Here is a 23,704-nt window from a genome sequence, read left to right on the forward strand (position 1 = left end):
CTTGAAGAATGGGCAAAAATCCCAGTGGCTAGATGTGCCAAGCATAAAGAGACATACCATACCCCAAGAGACTTGCAGCTGTAATTGCTGCAAAAGGTGGCTCTACAAAGTATTGACTTTGGGGGGGTGAATAGTTATGCACGCTCAAGTTGTGTTTTTTTGTCTTATTTCTTGTTTGCTTCACAATAAAAAATATTTTGCATCTTCAAAGTGGTAGGCATGTTGTGTAAATGAAATGATACAAACCGCCCAAAAATCTATTTTAAATTCCAGGTTTTAAGGAAACAAAATAGTAAAAATGCCAAGGGGGGTGAAAACTTTCACAAGCCACTGTATGAGGAAATCAGTCAATTTAAATAAATACATGATATGACTGGGAATACAGATATGCATCTGTTGCTCACAGATACCTTATAAAAAATAATAATATTGGGCCTCAGGATCTCATCACAGTATTTCTGTGCATTCAAATTGCCACCGATAAAATACACGTGTTAGTTGTCCGTAGCTTATGCCTGCCCATACCATAACCCCACCGCCACCATGGGGCACTCTGTTCACAACATTGACATCTGCAAACCGCTCGCCCACAAAACACCATACACGTTGTCTGTGGATGTGACGTGTAACAAAACTGCACATTTAAGAGTGGCCTTTTATTGTCCCCAGCACAAGGTGCACCTGTGTAATGACCATGCTGTTTAATCAGCTTCTTGATATGCCACACTAGTCAGGCGGATGGATTATTTTGGCAAAAGAGAAATGGCTCACTAACAGGGATGCAAGCACATTTGTGCACAACATTTGAGGGAAATAAGCTTTCTGTGCATATGGAACATTTCTGGGATCTTTTATTTCAGCTCATGAAACATAGGACCAACACTTGACATGCTGCGTTTATATTTTTGTTCAGTGTACTTTACTTTCCCACAGAGCAAGAAAACAAAGCCCTTCACTACAGGTCCTCTGACCCCTGCTGAGTCTGCTCCAGCAACTAAAGGGATAGTTTCCCGGACACAGTTTAGGTTTAGGCTTATTGCTAGACTGTGTCAATTGAGCATTCTTTTTATGTCACGAGAAGTCTTGTTCTGTGTGCGGGAAAACTGGCCCAAAAAGTATAAAATAGTTAATATGTATCTATGAGGTGTGAGTTCACCCCTTACAATGTAAAACACTTTGAGCACTTGGAAAAGCGTCATATAATCCAATTAATTTGTTGTATTGAAGTCAGTGAAACTAACGTTAATCACTTCAATCCTTGTGCAATTATTGGCATTTATTTATCCCATTACTGATGTAATGGTTTTGTATCGTCAGGGGAGATATTATCAAGAGGAACTAACTTTATTCTTCACACCTTTCTCCTGTTTCTATTTTTCCACTGTGTGTGTGTGTGTGTGTGTGCGCACACACATTTTGGATGTTGTTATAAAGAGCCAGAGGCCCTGGATCTGAAAGCCTACCAGAGTGGTAGTTCTGTTCTCTAAAGCTTCTGCTTTGTGTCAGAAAACATTGTGTGCCAACAAGCTTTTTAAGTGCTGCGCCAAGGAATTTCCTACATGGGTATTTTTTTAAACATTTAATGACTCTTAATGCAGTCAAGTACTCATTCATTGACTGTATAAAAATTAACTGCATCCATGAGGTGCTTTTCACTGGGTCTGAAGGAAGCACTTAGCTAACATTGAACTGCAGTTAGAGGCACAATACGTTTAGGGTGCCATTTCTGAGACCAACTGAACTGACCTCTTCCAGGGGGGAGTCTGAGTCCAGTTTGAGTGACAGGTACATGACGATGTGAGGGATGTGTCCTATAGACATCTGGAGCTCCACCGTGTCCTCGCCCCACAGCAGACGCACCAGCTGGCTGACCGGGGGAGAGGGCCTGAGCCTGGGGGCAGAGGACACGTCCACACCCCCCTCCCCTGGTCCTCCTGGACTGGCTGTCACCAGGGTCAGTTTCACCTGGGCAGGCGGGAGGGGGGAGAAGAGAGAGGGTGGGGGGAATAGGAAAAGAAAGAAAGAGGGAGGGAGAAAGAAAGAAAGAGAGGGAAGGGAGAGAGAGACAAAGCAAGTTAGCTATCCAAAGAGATCATCATCTTTCCACCACATTCTACATAGTTTTTCCTTTCTGAACACTTTAAAAAAGACCCGTTGTGGGTTTGGCCACAGAACATAAGCTGGCAGTGAGTTTGTACGAGTCTGAAGAATCACTGTTGGCAAGAATCAGCATGGGAACTACACTGTGATCATAATATGGTCATAAACAGCATTTTATCCCGTCCATTAGAGCTGCAGCTTAACTCATGTGCTCCCCATTTCATGGTTTGGCCTGGCACTACAGGAAAGGGTTCAGTTAAACCACGTATACAGAGCCATCAGTGATGTGATTTACTTAGGAAAAGAGGAAGGAGCGTAAACAGAAAAATGTTGATTGTCAGAGAGAGATTATATTCCTCCTGATCACTGAAAGTGAAGCGACATGGGTGTGTGTGTGAATCAGAAACAGATTCCACCACAAGGCACGCCCCAGAATAGTGACAGAAGAACATAGAGCTGCACAACCCTCTGTCATTCTCAGAGCTCATTCCACACTGTACAACACATACACACACACACTTTACAAACCAACCCAGGCAGACAGGCACACAAATGGAAACACATACAGAAACAGTATGGTGGAGAGATTCATGCTTGACAAATCTATAGGCTTGACAATCTGGACCCCCTATTTCTGAAACTGTCCGCCGCCATTGTCGCACCCCCTATTACCAGCCTGTTCAACCTCTCCTTCGTATCATCTGAGATCCCCAAGGATTGGAAAGCTGCCGCGGTCATCCCCCTCTTCAAAGGGGGAGACACCCTGGACCCAAACTGTTACAGACCTATATCCATCCTGCCCTGCCTATCTAAGGTCTTCGAAAGCCAAGTCAACAAACAGATCCTGACCATCTCGAATCCCACCGTACCTTCTCCGCTGTGCAATCCGGTTTCCGAGCCGGTCACGGGTGCACCTCAGCCACGCTCAAGGTACTAAACGACATCATAACCGCCATCGATAAAGACATTACTGTGCAGCCGTCTTCATCGACCTGGCCAAGGCTTTCGACTCTGTCAATCACCATATTCTTATCGGCAGACTCAGTAGCCTCGGTTTTTCTAATGACTGCCTTGCCTGGTTCACCAACTACTTTGCAGACAGAGTTCAGTGTGTCAAATCGGAGGGCATGTTGTCCGGTCCTCTGGCAGTCTCTATGGGGTACCACAGGGTTCAATTCTCGGCCGACTCTTTTTCTGTATACATCAATGATGTTGCTCTTGCTGCGGGCGATTCCCTGATCCACCTCTACGCAGACGACACCATTCTATATACTTCCGGCCCTTCCTTGGACACTGTGCTATCTAACCTCCAAACGAGCTTCAATTCCATACAACACTCCTTCCGTGGCCTCCAACTGCTCTAAACGCTAGTAAAAACCAAATGCATGCTTTTCAACCGTTCGCTGCCTGCACCCGCACGCCCGACTAGCATCACCACCCTGACGGTTCCGACCTAGAATATGTGGACATCTATAAGTACCTAGGTGTCTGGCTAGACTGCAAACTCTCCTTCCAGACTCATATCAAACATCTCCAATCCAAAATCAAATCAAGAATCGGCTTTCTATTCCGCAACAAAGCCTCCTTCACTCACGCCGCCAAACTTACCCATAAAACTGACTATCCTGCCGATCCTCGACTTCGGCGATGTCATCTACAAAATAGCTTCCAACACTCTACTCAGCAAACTGGATGCAGTTTATCACATGCCATTCGTTTTTTACTAAAGCACCTTATACGACCCACCACTGCGACCTGTATGCCCTAGTCGGCTGGCCCTCGTACATGTTCGTCGTCAGACCCACTGCTCCAGGTCATCTACAAGGCTATGCTAGGTAAAGTGCCGCCTATATCTCAGTTCACTGGTCACGATGGCTACACCACCCGCAGCACGCGCTCCAGCAGGTGTATCTCACTGATCATCCCTAAAGCTAAAACCTCATTTGGACGCCTTTCCTCCAGTTCTCTGCTGCCTGCGACTGGAACGAATTGCAAAAATCTCTGAAGTTGGAGACTTTTATCCCCTCAACAACTTTAAAAATCTGCTATCCGAGCAGCTAACCGATCGCTGCAGCTGTACATAGTCCATCTGTAAACTACCCCCCAATTTACCTACCTCACCCCCATACTGCTTTTATTTATTTACTTTTCTGCTCTTTTGCACACCAGTACAGTATCTCTTCTTGCACATGATCATCTGATGATTTATCACTCCAGTGTTAATCTGCTAAATTAATTATTCGATTTATTGCCTACCTCATGCCTTTTGCACACATTGTATATAGATTCTCTTTTTTTCTTACCATGTTATTGACTTGTTTATTGTTTACTCCATGTGTAACTCTGTGTTGTTCTGTTCACACTGCTATGCTTTATCTTGGCCAGGTCGCAGTTGCAAATGAGAACTTGTTCTCAACTAGCCTACCTGGTTAAATAAAGGTGAAATAAAAAATAAAATAAAAAAATAGATGAATATTTAATGTCGGTCATTCTCACATTTCAAAACAGACCCTAAATACTATGGCCTGCACACGCGCAGCTTCAAACTCAAACACACTGTACAAATGCCGAAAAGAATTGTGTAGACACACACACACACACACGGATGCACATACGGCACCCATGCTTGGCTGCAATATTGGACAAATAAAATATCTTGCTATTTTTTATCCATAATAATATCATATGTGGCTATACCTGCTTTGGGCAAGTGCCTAAGGCAATATCAGAGTCGGGCACACTCGTATATAAACGACTTATGTTGTGCAGATTAACCAATCAGTACAGTTGAAAATGCAGAGGGAAACCCATCTTAACTAGTATTTTTATTTGTGACACGGTACTTGGGATTTAACCTGTCGCAAACAAGCAATTTGATGGAAACACATCTCTGCGTGAATGTGCATATGTTTTAGTGTATTTTAGCTATTCACATGAAAATCTGCCGGCCAATTGGATAGAACCTAGTATTGAGCTATACTGTAAGTTCAGGGCCAGCCTCAGAACCAAAAGCTAGACCCGGGAACTCGTCGGGAAAGCAAGATTCAGACGGACGCCCAAAATACCTGTCTTGAATCAGCCAAAAACCTGGTTATTCCCCTCACCTCTGAGACTATGCTGAAAACAGACCATGTATTATCGCCACACTCGTCGTAAACGCGGAGAAGCTGACCTGCTGCTGTGCAACATACTATATATTTTCCATTGAGAATCAATTTCATTTCAAGCTGTCTTTATTTATGTTATTGCCCAGTCATTTTATGAAGGAAATGGGCTCCTTCTCTCCCTTTAGTGCAGAATGAGATTGCCGGGGCAATACGGCACCATCTTTCCTAACACTCAATTATTTGATACCTGACAGGATGATGTTTTTAACGGTTTGCTCGGTATTCTGCTCTGAATTTGGATGTGATCGGGCTGGGCTCTGGGAAGTAACCTGTCACCACTTGAGAGGTCTGCTATGGATTTCTGGTTGACTTTTAATCAAGAACAAATCAGTTACCAGAACCAGATGTGTGTGTGTGTGTGTGTGTGTGTGTGTGTGTGTGTGTGTGTGTGTGTGTGTGCGTGTGGATGCGTCTTCAACACTGTGACACTGGCAACGGTCTGTCTATCTCTCCAAGAATTGTTCACTGCCCTAATGGATTACAAATGAATGGACTGGTGTCAGAAATATGGTAGAAAGTCCATTCTTACACCAATCCAACGCTGTTGATTTGCGTAGTTTTTCATTTTGTTAGGATCCCCCTTAGCAGACGCCAATGGCAACAGCTAGTCTTACTGGGGTCCGACACATAATGGGAAAATACATCACAGACAAAATACTTTACAATTTACATACATTTAAAAACATGAACATGTAGTGTGTGTGCGTGCATCTAGCAGTTACACGTACATGTCAGGACGTACACACAAAAAGTAGGCCACATTGGGGGGAAAGGCATTGTGCCGTGATGTGTTCCTTTATTTGTTTTTTGAAACCAGGTTTGCTGTTCGCTTGCGCTATATGAGATGGAAGGGAGTTCCATGCAATCATGGCTCGGTATAATACTGTACGTTTCCTTGAATTTGCTTTGGACCTGGGGACTGTGAAACGACCCCTGGTGGCCTGTCTGGTAGGGTGTGTGTGTGTCAGTGCTGTGTGTAAGTTGACTATGCAAACAATTTGAAATTTCTAACATAAATGTTTCTTATGAAAACAAGAAGCGATGCGGTCAGTCTTTCCTCGACTCTTAGCCAAGAGAGACAGGCATGCATAGTATTGTATAGTATAGTATAGCATAGTAGGTCATCCTTGTCTCTCAGCTGGTACAGGTAACTCTGGGTCTTCCTTTCCTGAGGCGGCCCTCATGAGAGCCAGTTTCATCATAGCGCTTGATGGTTTTTGCGACTGCACTTGAAGAATCTTTCAAAGTTCTTGAAATTTTCCGGACTGAATGACCATGTCCTCAAGTAATGATGGACTGTCGTTTCTCTTTGCTTATTTGAGCTGTTCTTGCCATAATATGGACTTGGTCTTTTACCAAATAGGGATATCTTCTGTGTATCACCCCTACCTTGTCACAACACAACTGATTGGCTCAAACGCATTAAGATGGAAAGAAATTCCACAAATTAACTTTTGACAATACACACCTGTTAATTGAAATGCATTCCAGGTGACTACCTTGTGAGGCTAGTTGAGAGAATGCCACACGTGTGCAACGCTGTCATCAAGGCAAAGGGTGGCTACTTTGAAGAATCTCAAATATAAAATAATGTAAAAAAAAACTTTTTGGGTTACTAGATGATTCCATATGTGTTATTTCATAGTTTTGATGTCTTCACTATTATTCTACAATATAGAAAATAGTACAAAAAGAAAGAAAAACCCTTGAATAAGTAGCTGTGTCCAAACTTTTGACTGGTACTGTATTTAAATAAGGTATTTGTTTTTATTTTTTAATACATTTGCAAAAATTTCAAAGTCAGTCAAGGGGTCTGAATACTTTCCGATAGCACTATGCGCAACTTCGTTCAATTTATCGAATCAGTTATTGTTTTCTTGCTCAAACCGTAGGCAACACCTGTCAAAGTCAGACATTTCTCTCAAAAAACAGGGATGTCTATTTTTTTATTTAACCTTTATTTAACTTGGCAAGTCAGTTAAGAACAAGGGCTAGGCCCCTTTTTTTCCTCAATTTCCGCCTGACTGACGTGCCCAAAGTAAGCTGCCTGTTGCTCACGCCCTGAAGCCAGGATATGCACATAATTGGTACCATTGGAAAGAAAACACTTTGAAGTTTGTAGAAAGGTTCAAATAATGTAGGAGACTATAACACAATAGATATGCTAGGAGAAAATCCAAAGAAAAATCAACCAGAATTTTTCTTTTGAGAGCTCAAGCTCTTAACAATGGAAAGTATAGGGGCATACTGTCACGTAGCTAGGAGTGGTGGGTGCGGAGTCAGGCGCAGAGAGCAGAGGTATATGGAAAACCATATTTATTCTGGTAAGTAATGGTCACGCCAAAAACAACAGGCGCAATAAAGACCGACCCAAATAGGACACCAAACAGTCCGAAAAAGAACAAAAACACAACCATCCACAAACAGAACAGAGAACATGTCCGCACAAAAGCAGGCGGGCATAGAAGGCTTACATAGCCCTGAAACAACCCCCAAACAAGAAACAGGTGAAACCAATACAGACATAACCAACAGAAAAAGAAAAGGGAATCGGTGGCAGCTAGTAGACAGGTGACGACGACCGCCGAGCGCCGCCCGAACAGGAAGAGGAGCCACCTTCGGTGGAAGTCGTGACACATACTGAATTCTAGCTCCCATGATGCAATTCCTATGGCTTCCACAGGCTGTCAGCAGTCTATGTTCAAGGTTTCAGGCTTGTAACTTCCAAAACGATAAAGAAATATGAGTTTTAGTACACGGACACAGTCTTGGAAATTTGTGTTTGGGCGAGCGATGAAGACAAGACGCACCTGCTAAAAATCGGTTTCCTATTGAACATACTTCTTTCCGTAAGAAATATTATAGTTTGATTACATTTTAGGGTATCTGAGGAGTTAATAGAAACATAGTTTGACTTGTTGAAACAAAGTTTACTGGTAGATTTTCGGATTCCTTTCTCTCCATGTTGAACGAGTGGATTACTCAAATCGATGGCGCCAACTAAACAGACTTTTTGGGATATAAAGAAGGATTTTATCTAACAAAACGACACTACATGTTATAGCTGGGACCATTTGGATGACAAATCAGAGGAAGATTTTCAAAAAGTAAGTGAATATTTAATCGCTATTTGTGAATTTATGAAACCTGTGTTGGTATTTTGATATGGGGCGCCGTCCTCAAACAATCGCATGGCATGCTTTCGCTGTAATGGCTACTGTAAATCGGACCGTGCAGTTAAATTAACAAGAATTTAAGCTTTCAACCGATATAAGACACTTGTATGTACCTAAATGTTTAATATCCATAATGTTTATGATTATTTATTTGAATTGCGCGCCCTCCAGTTTCAACGGAAGTTGTCCCGCCAGCGGGATGCCTAGCCCAAACAGGATAGCAACATAGGGAAAGGTGCCAATTCTACAGCGCACTGAAGATTGTTCCAGAACCGCAGACAGCGACTGTATCCAACGCGGGAGAAAGCGCATTTGTTATAAAATAATATTTGATTTATTAGTGTTGCACCATTATCTTTACATAATATAACCATATACAATTTCAGTATCACATTTTAGAGTGATGAACTGTACCATCCCTGTAGCCCCACAACGGAATCAGGTGCGAATCAGACGTGTCTTGTGCACCATGAAGTCAAATGTCTACTGTTTGCTGATGATATGGTGCTTCTGTCCCCAACCAAGGAGGGCCTACAGCAGCACCTAGATCTTCTGCACAGATTATGTCAGACCTGGGCCCTGACAGTAAATCTCAGTAAGCCAAAAATAATGGTGTTCCAAAAAAGCTCCAGTTGCCAGGACGACAAATACAAATTCCACCTAGACTCTGTTTCCCTAGAGCACTCAAACAACTATACCTACCTCGGCCTAAACATCAGCACCACAGGTAAATTCCACAAAGCTGTGAACGATCTGAGAGGGCCTTCTATGCCATCAAAAGGAACATAACATTTTACATCCCAATTAAGATCTGGCAAAAAATACTTGAATCAGTTATAGAACCCATTGCTGACGTCCAGGGTCCACTTACCAACTAGGAATTCACAAAATGGGACAAACACCAAATTGAGAGACTGCATGCAGAATTCTGCAAAAACATCCTTGTGTACAACGTAAATAATAATGCATGTAGAGGAGAATTAGGATGATGATTCCCACTAATGATCAAAATCCAGAAAAAAGCAATTCAATTCTACAAGCATCTAAAAGGAAGTGATTCTCCAACCTTCAATAACAAAGCCATCACCTACAGAGAGATGAACCTAGAGAAGAGTCCCTTTAGCCAGCTGGTATGGGAGCTCTGTTCATTAACACTAACAGACCCCACAAAGCCCCAGGACAGGAACACAAATTAGAACCAACCAAATCATGAGAAAACAAAAAAGGTAATTACTTGACACATTGGAAAGAATTAACAAATGTTATTTGGCCCTAAACAGAGAGTACACAGTAGCGGAATACCTGATCACTGTGACTGACCCAAACATTGAAAAGCTTTGACTATGTACAGACTAGAGGTCGACCGATTAATCGGAATGGCCGATTTCAAGTTTTCATAACAAATCGGAAATCGGTATTTTTGGGTGCCGATTTGCCGAATAATATTATTTATTTTATTTTTACACCTTTATTTAATCTTTATTTAACTAGGCAAGTAAGTTAAGAACACATTCTTATTTTCAATGACGGCCTAGGAATGTTCTGCCTCGGGGGCAGAACGACAGATTTTTAACCTTGTCAGCTCGGGGGATCCATTCTTGCAACCTTACAGTTAACCAGTCCAATGCTCTAACACCTGATTACATTGCACTCCACGAGGAGCCTGCCTGTTACGCGAATGCAGTAAGCTAAGTTGCTAGCTAGCATTAACCTTATCTTATAAAAAACAATCAATCAATGACTGTCATTGCTCCAATGTGTACTTAACCATAAACATCAATGCCTTTCTTAAAATCAATACACAAGTATATATTTTTAAAACTGCATATTTAGCTAAAAGAAATCCAGGTTAGCAGGCAATATTAACCAGGTGAAATTGTGTTATTTCTCTTGCGTTCATTGCACGCAGAGTCAGGGTATATGCAACAGTTTGGGCCGCCTGGCTCTTTGCGAACTAATTTGCCAGAATTTTACGTAATTATGACATCACATTGAAGGTTGTGCAATGTAACAGGAATATTTAGACTRATGGATGCCACCCGTTAGTATAATACGGAACGGAATAAAACGTTTGTTTTGAGGTGATAGTTTCCAGATTAGTCAAAGGTATATGGTTTAAGAGAAATAGTCGACGCGTTATAATTCCTGTAATAACTTGCGGCTGACTGAAAGGGATTCCTTCGTTATTTTACCGTTCATGTCTTCCATAGAGAATGTCTTGATCTACTTCAAATAAGGTCTGGTTTCGCGGAGGAGCAGACTGACAGGGACCATGCAGACAAGCTCTGCTTTCTGCACTACAACCTAAAACTTCTTAACTGGAATATTGAAGACCCATGAAAGCTGGTGGTTCGTTTTAACATATGTTCTCATGTTATTTGAGACAAATTTATTTATTTTGTATTATATTAAGTTAAAATAAAAGTATTCATTGTTCATTCGTATTGTTGCAATTGTCATTATTACAAAATTGTGTGTGTGTGTATGAATATATTCATATATATAAATACATATATATACAGTGGGCAAAAAAGTATTTAGTCAGCCACCAATTGTGCAAGTTCTCCACTTAAAAAGATGAGAGAGGCCTGTAATTCATCATAGTACACTTCAACTATGACAGACAAAATGAGAAAAAAAATCCAGAAATCAATTGTAGGATTTTTTGAATTTATTTGCAAATTATGGGGAAATAAGTATTTGGTCACCTAACACAAGCAAGATTTCTGGCTCTCACAGACCTGTAACTTCTTCTTTATGAGGCTCCTCTGTCCTCACTCATTAACTGTATTAATGGATATATATATATATATATATATATATATATATATACAGTGGGAGACAAGTATTGATACACTGCCGATTTTGCAGGTTTTCCTACTTACAAAGCATGTAGAGGTCTGTAATTTTATCATAGGTACACTTCAACTAAGAGAGCGAATCTAAAAAAATCCAGAAAATCACATTGTTAGATTTTTAGTAATTATTTGCATTTTATTGCATGACATAAGTATTTGATACATCAGAAAAGCAGAACTTAATATTTGGTACAGGCCTTTTTTGCAATTACAGAGATCATACGTTTCCTGTATCTTGACTAGGTTTGCACACACTGCAGCAGGATTTTGGCCACCTCCCTACAGAATCTTCCCAGATCCTTAGGTTTCGGGCTGTCGCTGGGCAATACGGACTTTCAGCTCCCTCCAAAGATTTTCTATTGGGTTCAGGTCTGGAGACTGGCTAGGACTCCAGGACCTTGAGATGCTTCTTACGGAGCCACTCCTTAGTTGCCATGGCTGTGTGCTTCGTGTCGTTGTCATGCTGGAAGACCCAGCCACGACCCATCTTCAATGCTCTTACTGGAAGGAGTTGTTGGCCAAGATCCGCGATACATGGCCCATCCATCCTCCCTCAATACGTGCAGTCGTCCTGTCCCCTTGCAGAAAAGCATCCCCAAAGAATGATGTTTCCCCTCCATGCTTCACGGTTGGGTGTGTTCTTGGGTTGTACTCATACTTCTTCTTCCTCACAACACAGCGAGTGGAGTTAGACCAAAAAGCTCTATTTTTGTCTCATCAGACCACATGACCTTCTCCCATTCCTCTCTGGATCATCCAGTGTCATTGGCAAACTTCAGACAGCCTGGACATGCACTGGCTTAAGCAGGGGGACCTTGCGTGCGCTGCAGGATTTAATCCATGACGGCGTAGTGTGTTACTAATGGTTTTCTTTGAGACTGTGGTCCCAGCTCTCTTCGGTCATTGACCAGGTCCTGCCGTGTAGTTCTGGGCTGATCCTCACCTTCCTCATGATCATTGATCCCCACGAGGTGAAATCTTGCATGAGCCCCAGACCGAGGGTGATTGCCGTATCTTGACTTCTCTCATTTTCTAATAATTGCGCCAACAGTTGTTTTCTTCTCACCAAGCTGCTTGCCTATTGTCCTGTAGCCCATCCCAGCCTTGTGCAGGTCTACAATTTTATCCCTGATGTCCTTACACAGCTCTCTGGTCTTGGCCATTGTGAGAGGTTGAATCTGTTTGATGTGTGTGGACAGGTGTTTTTATACAGGTAACGTTCAAGCAGGTGCGATTAATACAGTAATGAGTGGAGAACAGGAGGGCTTCTTAAAGAAAACTAACAGGTCTGTGAGAGCCGGAATTCTTACTGGTTGGTAGGTGATCAAATACTTATGTCATGCATAAAATGCAAATATTTATTTAAAAATCATACAATGTGATTTTCTGGTTTTGTTTAGATTCCGTCTCTCACAGTTGAATGTACCTATGATAAAATTACAGACCTCTACATGCTTTGTAAGTAGGAAAACCTGAAACCAAACAGCAGTGTATCAACATACTTGTTCTCCCCACTGTATATATATATATATTTTTTTAAATCGTCCGATTAATCGGTATCGGCTTTTTTTGTTCTCCAATAATCGGTATCGGTGTTGAAAAATCATAATCGGTCGACCTCTAGTACAGACTCAGTGAGCATGGCCTTGCTATTGAAAGAGGCTGCCATAGGCAGATCTGGCTCTCAAGGGAAGACAGGCTATATGGCCACTGCCCACAAAACAAGGTGGAAACCGAACCGCACTTTCCAACCACCTGCCAAATGTATGACCATAATAGACACACATATTTCCCTCACATACACACTCACAAAGAATCACATGTTGATCAACTCCCATATCTATTAGGTGAACTATCAGTGTGCCACCTCAGCAGCAAGATTTGTGACCCGTGCCACAAGAAACCAGTGGAGCATAAACACCATTGTAAATACAACCTACATTTATCTGTCTATTTATTCTCTTTCATACTTCAACTCCAGGGCCTTCAGAAAGGATTCAGACACCTTGACTTTTTCCACATTTAGCCTTATTCGAAAAATGTATTAAATTGTTTTTTCCCCTCATCAATCTACAGTCGTGGCCAAAAGGTTTGAGAATGACACAAATATACATTTTCACAAAGTCTGCTGCCTCAGTTTGTATGATGGCAATTTGCATATACTCCAGAATGTTATGAAGAGTGATCAGATGAATTGCAATTAATTGCAAAGTCCCTCTTTGCCATGCAAATTATCTGAATGCCCAAAAAACATTTCCACTGCATTTCAGCCCTGCCACAAAAGGACCAGCTGACATCATGTCAGTGATTCTCTCGTTAACACAGGTGTGAGTGTTGACGAGGACAAGGCTGGAGATCACTTGGTCATGCTGATTGAGTTCGAATACTAGACTGGAAGCTTCAAAATGAGGATGGTGCTTGGAATCATTGTTCTTCCTCTGTCAACCATGGTTACCTGCAAGGAAACACGTGCTGTCATCATTGCTTTGCACAAAAATGGCTTCACAGGCAAGGATATTGCTTGCCATTAAGATTGCACCTAAATCAACCATTTATTGGATCATCAAGAACTTCAAGGAGAGTGGTTCAATTGTTGTGAAGAAGGCTTCAGGGTGCCCAAGAAAGTTCAGCAAGCGCCTGGGCGTTCAGCTGAGGGATTGTGGCACCACCAGTACAGAGCTTTCTCAAAAATGAGAGCAGGCAGGTGTGAGTGCATCTGCACGCACAGTGAGGTGAAGACTTTTGGAGGATGGCCTGGTGTCAAGAAGGGCAGCAAAGAAGCCACTTCTCTCCAGGAAAAACATCAGGGACAGACTGATATTCTGCAAAAGGTACAGGAATTGGACTGCTGAGGACTGGGGTAAAGTCATTTTCTTTGATGAATCCCCTTTCTGATTGTTTGGCGTATCTGGAAAAAAGCTTGTCCGGAGAAGACAAGGTGAGCGCTACCATCAGTCCTGTGTCATGCCAACAGTAAAGCATCCTGACACCATTCATGTGTGGGGTTGCTTCTCAGCCAAGGGAGTGGGCTCACTCAAAATTTTGCCTAAGAAAATATTCATGAATAAAGAATGGTACAAACACAGTTTGGTGACGTACAATGTATTTTCCAGCATGATGGAGCACCTTGCCATAAGGCAAAAGTGATAACTAAGTGGCTCGGGGAACAAAACATTGATATTTTGGGTCCATGGCCAGGAAACTCCCCAGACCTTAATCCCATTGAGAACTTGTGGTCAATCCTTAAGAGGCGGGTGGACAAACAAAAACCCACAAATTCTGACAAACTCCAAGCATTGATTATGCAAGAATGGGCTGCCATCAGTCAGGATGTGGCCCAGAAGTTAATTGACAGCATGCCAGGGCGGATTGCAGAGGTTTTGAAAAAGAAGGGTCAACACTGCAAATATTGACTCTTTGCATCAACTTCATGTAATTGTCAATAAAAGCCTTTGACACTTATGAAATGCTTGTAATTATACCTCAGTATTCCATAGTAACATCTGACAAAAATATCTAAAGACACTGAAGCAGCAAACTTTGTGAAAATTTATATTTGTGTCATTCTCAAAACTTTTGGCCACGACTGTACACACAATACCCCATAATGACAAAGCAAAAACAGGTTTTAAAATGTTTTGCTAATATATTTAAAATAAAAAAACGGAAAAATCAATTCACATGTGTATTCAGACCCTTTACTCAGTACTTTGTTGAAGCACCTTTGGCAGTGATTACAGCATTGAGTCTTCTTGGGTATGATGCTACAAGCTTGTCACACCTGTATTTGGGGAGTTTCTCCCATTCTTCTCTGCAGATCCTCTCAAGCTTTGTCAGGTTCACTGGGGAACATTGCTGCACAGCTATTTCCAGGTCTCTCCAGATATGTTCGATCGGGTTCAAGTCCGGGCTCTGGCTGGGCCACTGAAGGACATTCAGAGACTTGTCCCGAAGCCACTCCTGCATCGTCTTGGCTGTGTGCTTAAGGTTATTGTCCTGTAGAAAGGTGAACCTTTGCCTCAGTCTGAGGTTCCGAACGCGCTGGAGAGCAGGTTTTCATCAAGGATCTCTGTACTTTGCTCCATTCATCTTTGCCTTGATCCTGACTAGTCCCCCAGTCCCTGCCCCTGAAAAACATCCCCACAGCATGATGCTGCCAACACCATGCTTCACCGTAGGGATGGTGCCAGGTTTCCTAAAAGATGTGACACTTGGCATTCAGGACAAAGAGTTCAATCTTGGTTTCATAAGACCAGAGAATCTTGTTTCTCATGGTTTGAGAGTCTTTAGGTGCCTTTTGGCAAACTCCAAGCAGGCTGTCATGTGCCTTTTACAGAGGAGTGGCTTCCGTCTGGCCACTAACATAAAGGCCTGACTGGTGGAGTGCTGCAGAGATGGTTGACCTTCTGGAAGGTTCTCCCATCTCCACAGAGGAACTCTAGAGCTCTGTTAGAGTGACCATCGGATTCTTGGTCACCTCCCTGACCAAAGCTCTTCTCCCGCGATTGCTCAGTTTGGCCAGGGCGGCCAGCTCCAGGAAGAATCTTGGTGGTTCCAAACTTCTTCCATTTAATAACTATGGAGGCCACTGTGTTCTTGGGGACCTTCAACGCTGCAGTTTTTTTTGAGCACCCTTCCCCAGATCTGGAAGATCAATGGAAACAGGATGCTCCTGAGCTCCAATTTGAGTCTTATAGCAAGGGCTCTGAATACTTATGTAAATAAGGTATTTCTGTTTTTGCTTTGCCATTATGGGGTATCGTGTGTAGATTGATGAGGATTTATTTATTTATTCAATTTTAGAATAAGTCTAACGTAACAAAATGTGGAAAAGTCATGGGGTATGAATACTTTCCGAAGGCACTGTATTTGCACATTGTTACAACACTGTACATAGCCAATAATATAACATTTGAAATGCCTCTATTCTTTTGAAACTTTTGTGAGTAATGTTTACTATTCATTTCTGATTGTATATTTCCCTTTTATTTATTGTCTATTTCACTTGCTGTGGCAATGTAAATGTATGTTTCCCATGCCAATAAAGCCCTTTGAATGTAATTGATAGAGAGAGACAGTAAAGTATCACTGATGATACTATACTATTCTATGAGGGTAGACAGAGGGCATGGTGGTCCAAACCTTTATACAAACTGCTGCTACGCCCATGTAATAGCTACTGTCTACCATGCTCTACCTGGGAGGGCAGACGTTCACACACGCAAAAGTGCCAACATACATACAGCTGGCCAGCCGCACATGTAGCCACACACACACAGACAAAACACACACAGAGAGAACCACCACCACCAAAGTTGAAGTTTCCTCGGAGTATGCCAGTTCTACAGTAGCTCCGTCCTAAGCCACGACGGACCGACGAGAGGCCTTGTTGTTTTTTCTCCTCTGTTCTCCTCTCATCTATTCTCTTCCTCTCTTCTCTACAGTGTAATTTTCTATCTGGCCGAGTCTTCTAATCAGCTGTTCTCACAGTGGCCACAGCGTAATGGTCATTTTCCTGTGGTTATCCAAAACAACCCCCGCCGCAGTCTGGCTTCTCTCGCTCTCTCTACCTCTGTCTCCCTCTCTCTTTGCAAACGCCATCACTCCCCAGACACTCTGTCATTTACAAATTCTTACTTCTTGGAGGCCCTGTTTTGACTGTGTGAGGAGACGAATGAGCAAAAAGCTTGAGCGGTTTCCTGAATGGCGATCAAAGCACCATTTCTCAGAATTGGACAGTTTTCCTCATGTAAAAAAGTGGAGATTGTTACCTACTATATTAGAGGTCGACCGATTATGATTTTTCAATGCCGATAACGATTATTGGATGACCAAAAAAAGTCGATACCGATTAATCGGACGATTTAAAAAATGTATTTGTAATTTTATTTTTTTATTTCACCTTTATTTAACCAGGTAGGCTAGTTGAGAACAAGTTCTCATTTGCAACTGCGACCTGGCCAAGATAAAGCATAGCAGTGTGAACAGACAACAACACAAAGTTACACATGGAGTAAACAATAAACAAGTCAATAACATAGTAGGGGAAAAAAAGAGAATCTATATACAATGTGTGCAAAAGGCATGAGGAGGTAGGCAATAAATAGGCCATAGGAGCGAATAATTACAATTTAGCAGATTAACACTGGGGTGATAAATCATCAGATGATCATGTGCAAGTAGAGATACTGGTGTGCAAAAGAGCAGAAAAGTAAATAAATAAAAACAGTATGGGGATGAGGTAGGTAAATTGGGTGGGCTATATACCGATGGACTATGTACAGCTGCAGCGATCGGTTAGCTGCTCAGATAGCAGATGTTTAAAGTTGTTGAGGGAGATAAAAGTCTCCAACTTCAGAGATTTTTGCAATTCGTTCGAATAATTGTCATTATTCGTAATAATGACAATTACAACAATACTGAATGAACACTTATTTTAACTTAATATAATACATCAATAAAATACATTTTGCCTCAAATAAATAATGAAACATGTTCAATTTGGTTTAAATTATGCAAAAACAAAGTGTTGGAGAAGAAAGTAAAAGTGCAATATGTGTCATGTAAGAAAGCTAACGTTTAAATTCTTTGCTCAGAACATGAGATCATAAACCTTTGAGTATTGGATGTTCTTATAGGCACTTTTTTTTATTTTTTTTGCCAGTGTAACATTATAGCTTCCATCCCTCTCCTCGCTCCTACCTGGGCTCGAACCAGGAACACAACGACAACAGCCACCCTCGAAGAAGCGTTACCCATGCAGAGCAAGGGGAATAACTACTCCAAGTCTCAGAGCGAGTGAAGTTTGAAACGCTATTAGCGCGCACCCCGCTAACTAGCTAGCCATTTCACATCGGTTAAATGCCTAATCTCAGGAGTTGATAGGCTTGAAGCACAGCGAAGAGCCTCTGGCAAAACGCAGGAAAGTGCTGTTTGAATGAATGCCTCCGAGCCTGCTGCTGCCTACCACCGCTCAGTCAGACTGCTCTATCAAATCATAGACTTAGTTATAACATAATAACACACAGAAATACGAGCCTTAGGTCATTAATATGGCCGAATCCGGAAACTATCATCTCGAAACAAGACATTTATTCTTTCAGTGAAATACGGAACAGTTCCGTATTTTATCTAACGGGTGGCATCCATTAAGTCTAAATATTCCTGTTACATTACACAACCTTCAATGTTATGTCATAATTACGTAAAATTCTGGCAAATTAGGCGGCCCAAACTGTTGCATGTACACTGACTCTGCGTGCAATGAACGCAAGAGAAGTGACACAATTTCACCTGGTTAATATTGCCTGCTAACCTGGATTTCTTTTAGCTAAATATGCAGGTTTAAAAATATATACTTCTGTGTATTGATTTTAAGAAAGGCATTGATGTTTATGGTTAGGTACACATTGGAGCAACGATACGCACCGCATCGATTATATGCAACGCAGGACATGCTAGATAAACTAGTAATATCATCAACCATGTGTAGTTAACTAGTGATTATGATTGATTGATTGATTGTTTTTTATAAGATAAGTTTAATGCTAGCTAGCAACTTACCTTGGCTTCTACTGCATTCGCGTAACAGGCAGGCTCCTCGTGGAGTGCAATGTAATCAGGTGGTTAGAGCGTTGGACTAGTTAACTATAAGGTTGCAAGATTGAATCCCCCGAGCTGACAAGGTAAAAATCTGTCGTTCTGCCCCTGAACGAGGCAGTTAACCCACCGTTCCTATGTGGTGAGCGCCATTCTACTCAACCATTCCTCCTACAATGGATTTACAGAGACAAAGACATCTTTCTTGATCAAGGGAGCCAATTAAATATGGACAAACATAAAATTCCTAAAACAGTCACACACAGAGATTGTAGACTTTTTCCACATTTTGTTGTGTAACAAGGTGGGATTAAAATTGATTTAATTGTCCTTTTTTTGTCAACAATCTACACAAAATACTCTGTAATGACAAAGTGGAAGATAATTTTCTTTACAAATGTTATAATTTATGAAAAATAAAACACTAACATAGATTGATTAGATAAGTATTCAACCACCTGAGTCAATACATGCTAGAATCACCTTTGGCAGCGATTACAGCTGTGAGTCTTTCTGGGAAGGTCTCTAAGAGCTTTGCAGACCTGGATTGTACAATATTTTCACCTAAAAAAATAAATGTATTCTTCAAGCTCTGTCAAGCTGGTTGTTGACCATTAATAGACAGCCATTTTCAAGCCTTGCCATAGATTTTCAAGCCGATTTAAGTCAAAACTGTAACTAGGCTACTCAGGTACATTCAATGACGTCTTGGTAAGCAACTCTAGTGTATATTTGGCCTTGTGTTTCAGGTTAATGTCCTGCTGAAAGGTGAATTTGTCTCCCAGTGTCTGTTGGAAAGCAGACTGAACCAGGTTTTCCTCTGAGATTTTGTGTGTGCTTAGCTGTATTCCATTTATTTTCATACCAAAAAACTCGCTAGTCCTTGCCGATGACAAGCATACCCATAACTTGATGCAGCCACCACCATGCTTGAAAATATGAATAGTGGTACTCAGTGTTGTGTTGTGTTGTGTTGTGTTGTATTTGCCCCAGACATAACACTTTGTATTCAGGACATAAAGTAAATTTCTTTGCCACATATTTTGCAGTTTTACTTTAGTGCCTCATTGCAAACAAGATTCATGTTTTGGGAGAATTTTTTTTTCTCTACATGCTTCCTTCTTTTCACGCTGTCATTTAAGTTAATATTGTGGACTGACTACAATGTTGTTGATCTGTATTCTGTATCTCTGTATTCTCCTATCACAGCCATTAAACTCTAACTGTTTTAAAGTCACCATTGGCCTCATGGTCAAATCCCTGAACAGTTTCCTTCCTCTCCGGCAACTGAGTTAGGAAGGACGCCTTTATCTTTGTAGTGACTAGGTGTATTGATACATCATCCAAAGTGGAATTAATAACTTCACCATGCTCAAAGGGATATTCAATGTCTGCTTTTTTTTGTCATTCAAAAATCATGTTAAACACTATTATTGCACACAGAATGAGTCCATGCCACTTATTATGTGACTTGTTAAGCACATTTTTACTCCTGAACTTATTTAGGCTTGCCATAACAAAGGGGTTGAATACTTATTGACTGAAGACATTTCAGCTTTTAATTTTTAAATAATTTGTTAACATTTCAAAAAATATAATTCCACTTTGACATTATTGGGTATTGTGTGTAGACCAGTGACACAAAATCTTGTTTTAATATATTGTGTTATCCCAGGAGGTCTACCCCGGGAGATGGTAATAGAGGGGAGGTACGTGAGGCGACGTTGGCTCCCTCTGCTGGGAATACGGGAGCTGGGCACCCCGACACGGACAGCTCTAAGTGGAGGTAATTAGAGGAAAGTGCCAACCAGCCGTGGAGGCCAAATAAAAGGAGCATGGTGGCAAACCGCGAGAGAGACCGGGGAGAGACCGACACCAAGCCACAGTAGAGAAGGACCGAGCCAAACCTAAGTGATTATCTTTATGTTTATTTTCTGTCTTAGTAAAGTTGTTTTTGCCGACTAAAACCTCCCTGTCTCTCTGTCAATCTCTGCACGCTCAACCCAACACCGCACGGTTTACCACATATGGTGGAGAATGCGGGTATCTCAGTAGCTTTGGGTGCCGTGGGGTCGAGCGTACGGAGATTACCATGGAGGAGCTGGTGGCTCAGTTCATCCTCAGCCAGCAGAAGCAACAGGCTCTACAGGAGCAAGCACTGGAGGAGCAGCCCCAACAAAACCGCAGACTGGTAGCCGTTAAGGGAGGAAGATGACGTGGAGTCGTATTTGTGCACCTTCGAGAGGACGGCCCAGAGGGAAGGATGGCCCAAGCCCAAGTGGGCTAGCCTGTTGGCACCCTACCTCTCTGGGAAGGCCCAGAAGGCCTACTTTGATTCGAACACTGACCAGGCCTCAAATTATGAGGGACTCAAACGGGAGATACTGAGCCGTTACGGGTTCAATCTTCCATGCCGTGCACAACTGGTCCACAACTGGGCCTTTGACCCCACCCTTTCCACCCATGCTCAGATGAGCAACCTGGTGCACCTGACCAAGGGCTGGCTACTGACAGAAATACCGATCCTTCCCAATGCTCGACAAGCTCGTCCTGGATAAATACCTTCGGGCCCTGCCATACAAGATGAAGACGACGGTGAGCATGCAGAACCCCCAGAGCCTGAAGGAATTGCTGACTGCGGTGGAAATTCACCAGAACACCCCGGACCTGCTGAGAGGGACCCGAGCAGAGAGGAGATGCGGCGAGGGGGACGAACAACACAGAGAGAGGCGAGGGGCTGAAGGGGGCCCGGACGGAACCAGCAGAGGCTGTGAAGCGGGAGGGTGACCCAAACCGACGGCGGTGGCTGTTGCTGCTGGACCCAGATCAGAGACGCTGCTATAAGTGCGCTGAGCCGGGGCACCTCGCGTGGCACTGTCCCGGCCGGGAGGAGGCCATGCCCTCCGCATCCCCCAGCTCTGGGGTAACCCGGATGGCAAGTTACGTCACCTCCTGTTGGGCGCACACCGAGACGGCCCCTCCGATGGTTCCTGTACGAATCAATGGCATCGACACCAGCGCTCTGCTGGACTCCGGCAGCATGGTGACCCTGGCCCACCCGCTGTGGCTCACACGAGAGGGGAAGGAGGAACCGGTGGACGAGGAGGTGACAGAGGTACCCAACGGTGCCAGTGAGGATAACCACCACAACGGGGGAGTGCCAAATGTGCGTGGGAGCTGTCCCTAACCTACCCGTGTCCATTCTCCTCGGTCGAGACTGCCCTCTCTTCCAGGCCCTGTGGAGGAGGGACCAGGGGAGGCGAGCACGGGAGGTGGGAAGAAAAGACTGTGCAACCCAACCCCCGCCACGAGATGTGTCCACTGGGCCTGAGTCGGACCTGGAGGAGGGAGATGACCCCGCTTCGGCAAGCGAGCCACCATGCGAGGAAGACCTCAGGCTTCCCTTTATGGAGGTGGAGGCCCTAGATGGACCTCCTGACACTGGAATCCTCACGGGTCAGTTCGGGATGGCCCAGTTAGAAGACCCCAATCTCCAGAACGCTAGGGGCCAGGTGATTGCGGTGGATGGCATACTACCTGGGGTAAGTGATTGGCGCTACCCCCACTTCGCAATCAAGCATCATTTATTGTATCAGGTAGTAAAGCATAATGGGGAGACAAAAGACTTGTTACTCATACCCAGCCAGTATGTTAGGACTGTGTTGCAGCTTGCCTCCACCCACCTGCTTGGGGCACACCTGGGGATGGAGAAAACCAGGGAGTGGATTGGGAACCGGTTCCACTGGCCCGAAGTCAAGCGTGCCATGGAGGACTACTGCCATAGTTGCCTGGAGTGCCAGATCACAGCTCCGAAGGTGCATTATCGAAACCCTTTGGTTCCCTTGCCCATTATAGGAGTGCCATTCGAGCGGGTGGAAATGGATCTGGTGGGTCTGTTAGTGAAGACCGCGAGGGGACATCAATACATCCTGGTCATCGTGGATTACGCCACCCGGTATCCTGAGGCAATCCCGCTACGCACGGCAGCAGCAAAAGGTATCGCACGGGAGCCCTTCCATTTATTTAGTCGGGTGAGTATTCCGCGGGAAATCCTGATGGACCAGGGCACCGCGTTCAGTTCATGTCTCGGGTGATGAAAGATGTCTGCAATCTGTTACGAATAAAACAGGTGAGGACCAGTGTGTACCATCCACAAACGGCCGGGCTGGTGGAACGCTTCAACAAGACCTAAAAACAGATGCTGAAGTTCACCGAGAGAGACGGGAGGAACTGGGACCAGCTGCTGCCCCACCTGATGTTTTCAGTGCACGAGGTACCCCAAGCATCCACGGGGTTCTCCCCCTTTGAGCTCCTGTATGGCCGTCTGCCCCGCAGGCTGCTGGACCTAGCCAAGGAGATCTGGGAATAGCAGCCGACCCCCCTTCGCAGTGTAGTAGAACATGTGGAGGAGATGAGGGAGAGGATGACGGTGATTTGGCCAGTGGTGAGAGAGCACATGGCCCAGGCGCAACGTACCCAGGAGCGTGTCTACAACCGGGGGGCCCAACCACGAGAGTTCCAACCAGGTGAGAAGGTCTTGGTGATGATCCCTACAACAGAGAGTAAATTCCTGGCTACGTGGCATGAGCCCTACGACATTGTTGAGCGGGTAGGCGACGTCAACTATAAGGTCCGCCAACCGGGGTGGAGAAAATCCCTCCAGCTGAATTTACTGAAGAAATGGCACGGACGCGAGGCGCTGTGCGTAACATGGACCCGGCCACAGCAGGGCCCGCCCTCGGTCGAAGTTGCAATGGGGGAAGACCTCAGCCCGACCCAACAACAAGAGCTCAGAGAGTTGGTC

General features: G+C 43.6%; 1 protein-coding gene across 2 annotated transcripts in view; it reads right to left on the reverse strand.

Annotated features, from left to right (window-relative positions):
- The window catches only part of intu (inturned planar cell polarity protein), a 52,293-nt gene that overhangs the window by 17,832 nt on the left and 10,757 nt on the right, over nucleotides 1–23,704 (reverse strand). For both annotated transcript variants that reach the window (XM_023982156.1, XM_023982155.1), the window contains exon 4: nucleotides 1,747–1,965. In XM_023982156.1, coding sequence (XP_023837924.1) covers nucleotides 1,747–1,965 — 219 coding nt within the window. The remainder of the gene's footprint in view (nucleotides 1–1,746; nucleotides 1,966–23,704) is intronic.

This window comes from Salvelinus sp. IW2-2015, linkage group LG37, assembly GCF_002910315.2.
Source record: "Salvelinus sp. IW2-2015 linkage group LG37, ASM291031v2, whole genome shotgun sequence".
NCBI lineage: Eukaryota > Metazoa > Chordata > Actinopteri > Salmoniformes > Salmonidae > Salvelinus > Salvelinus sp. IW2-2015.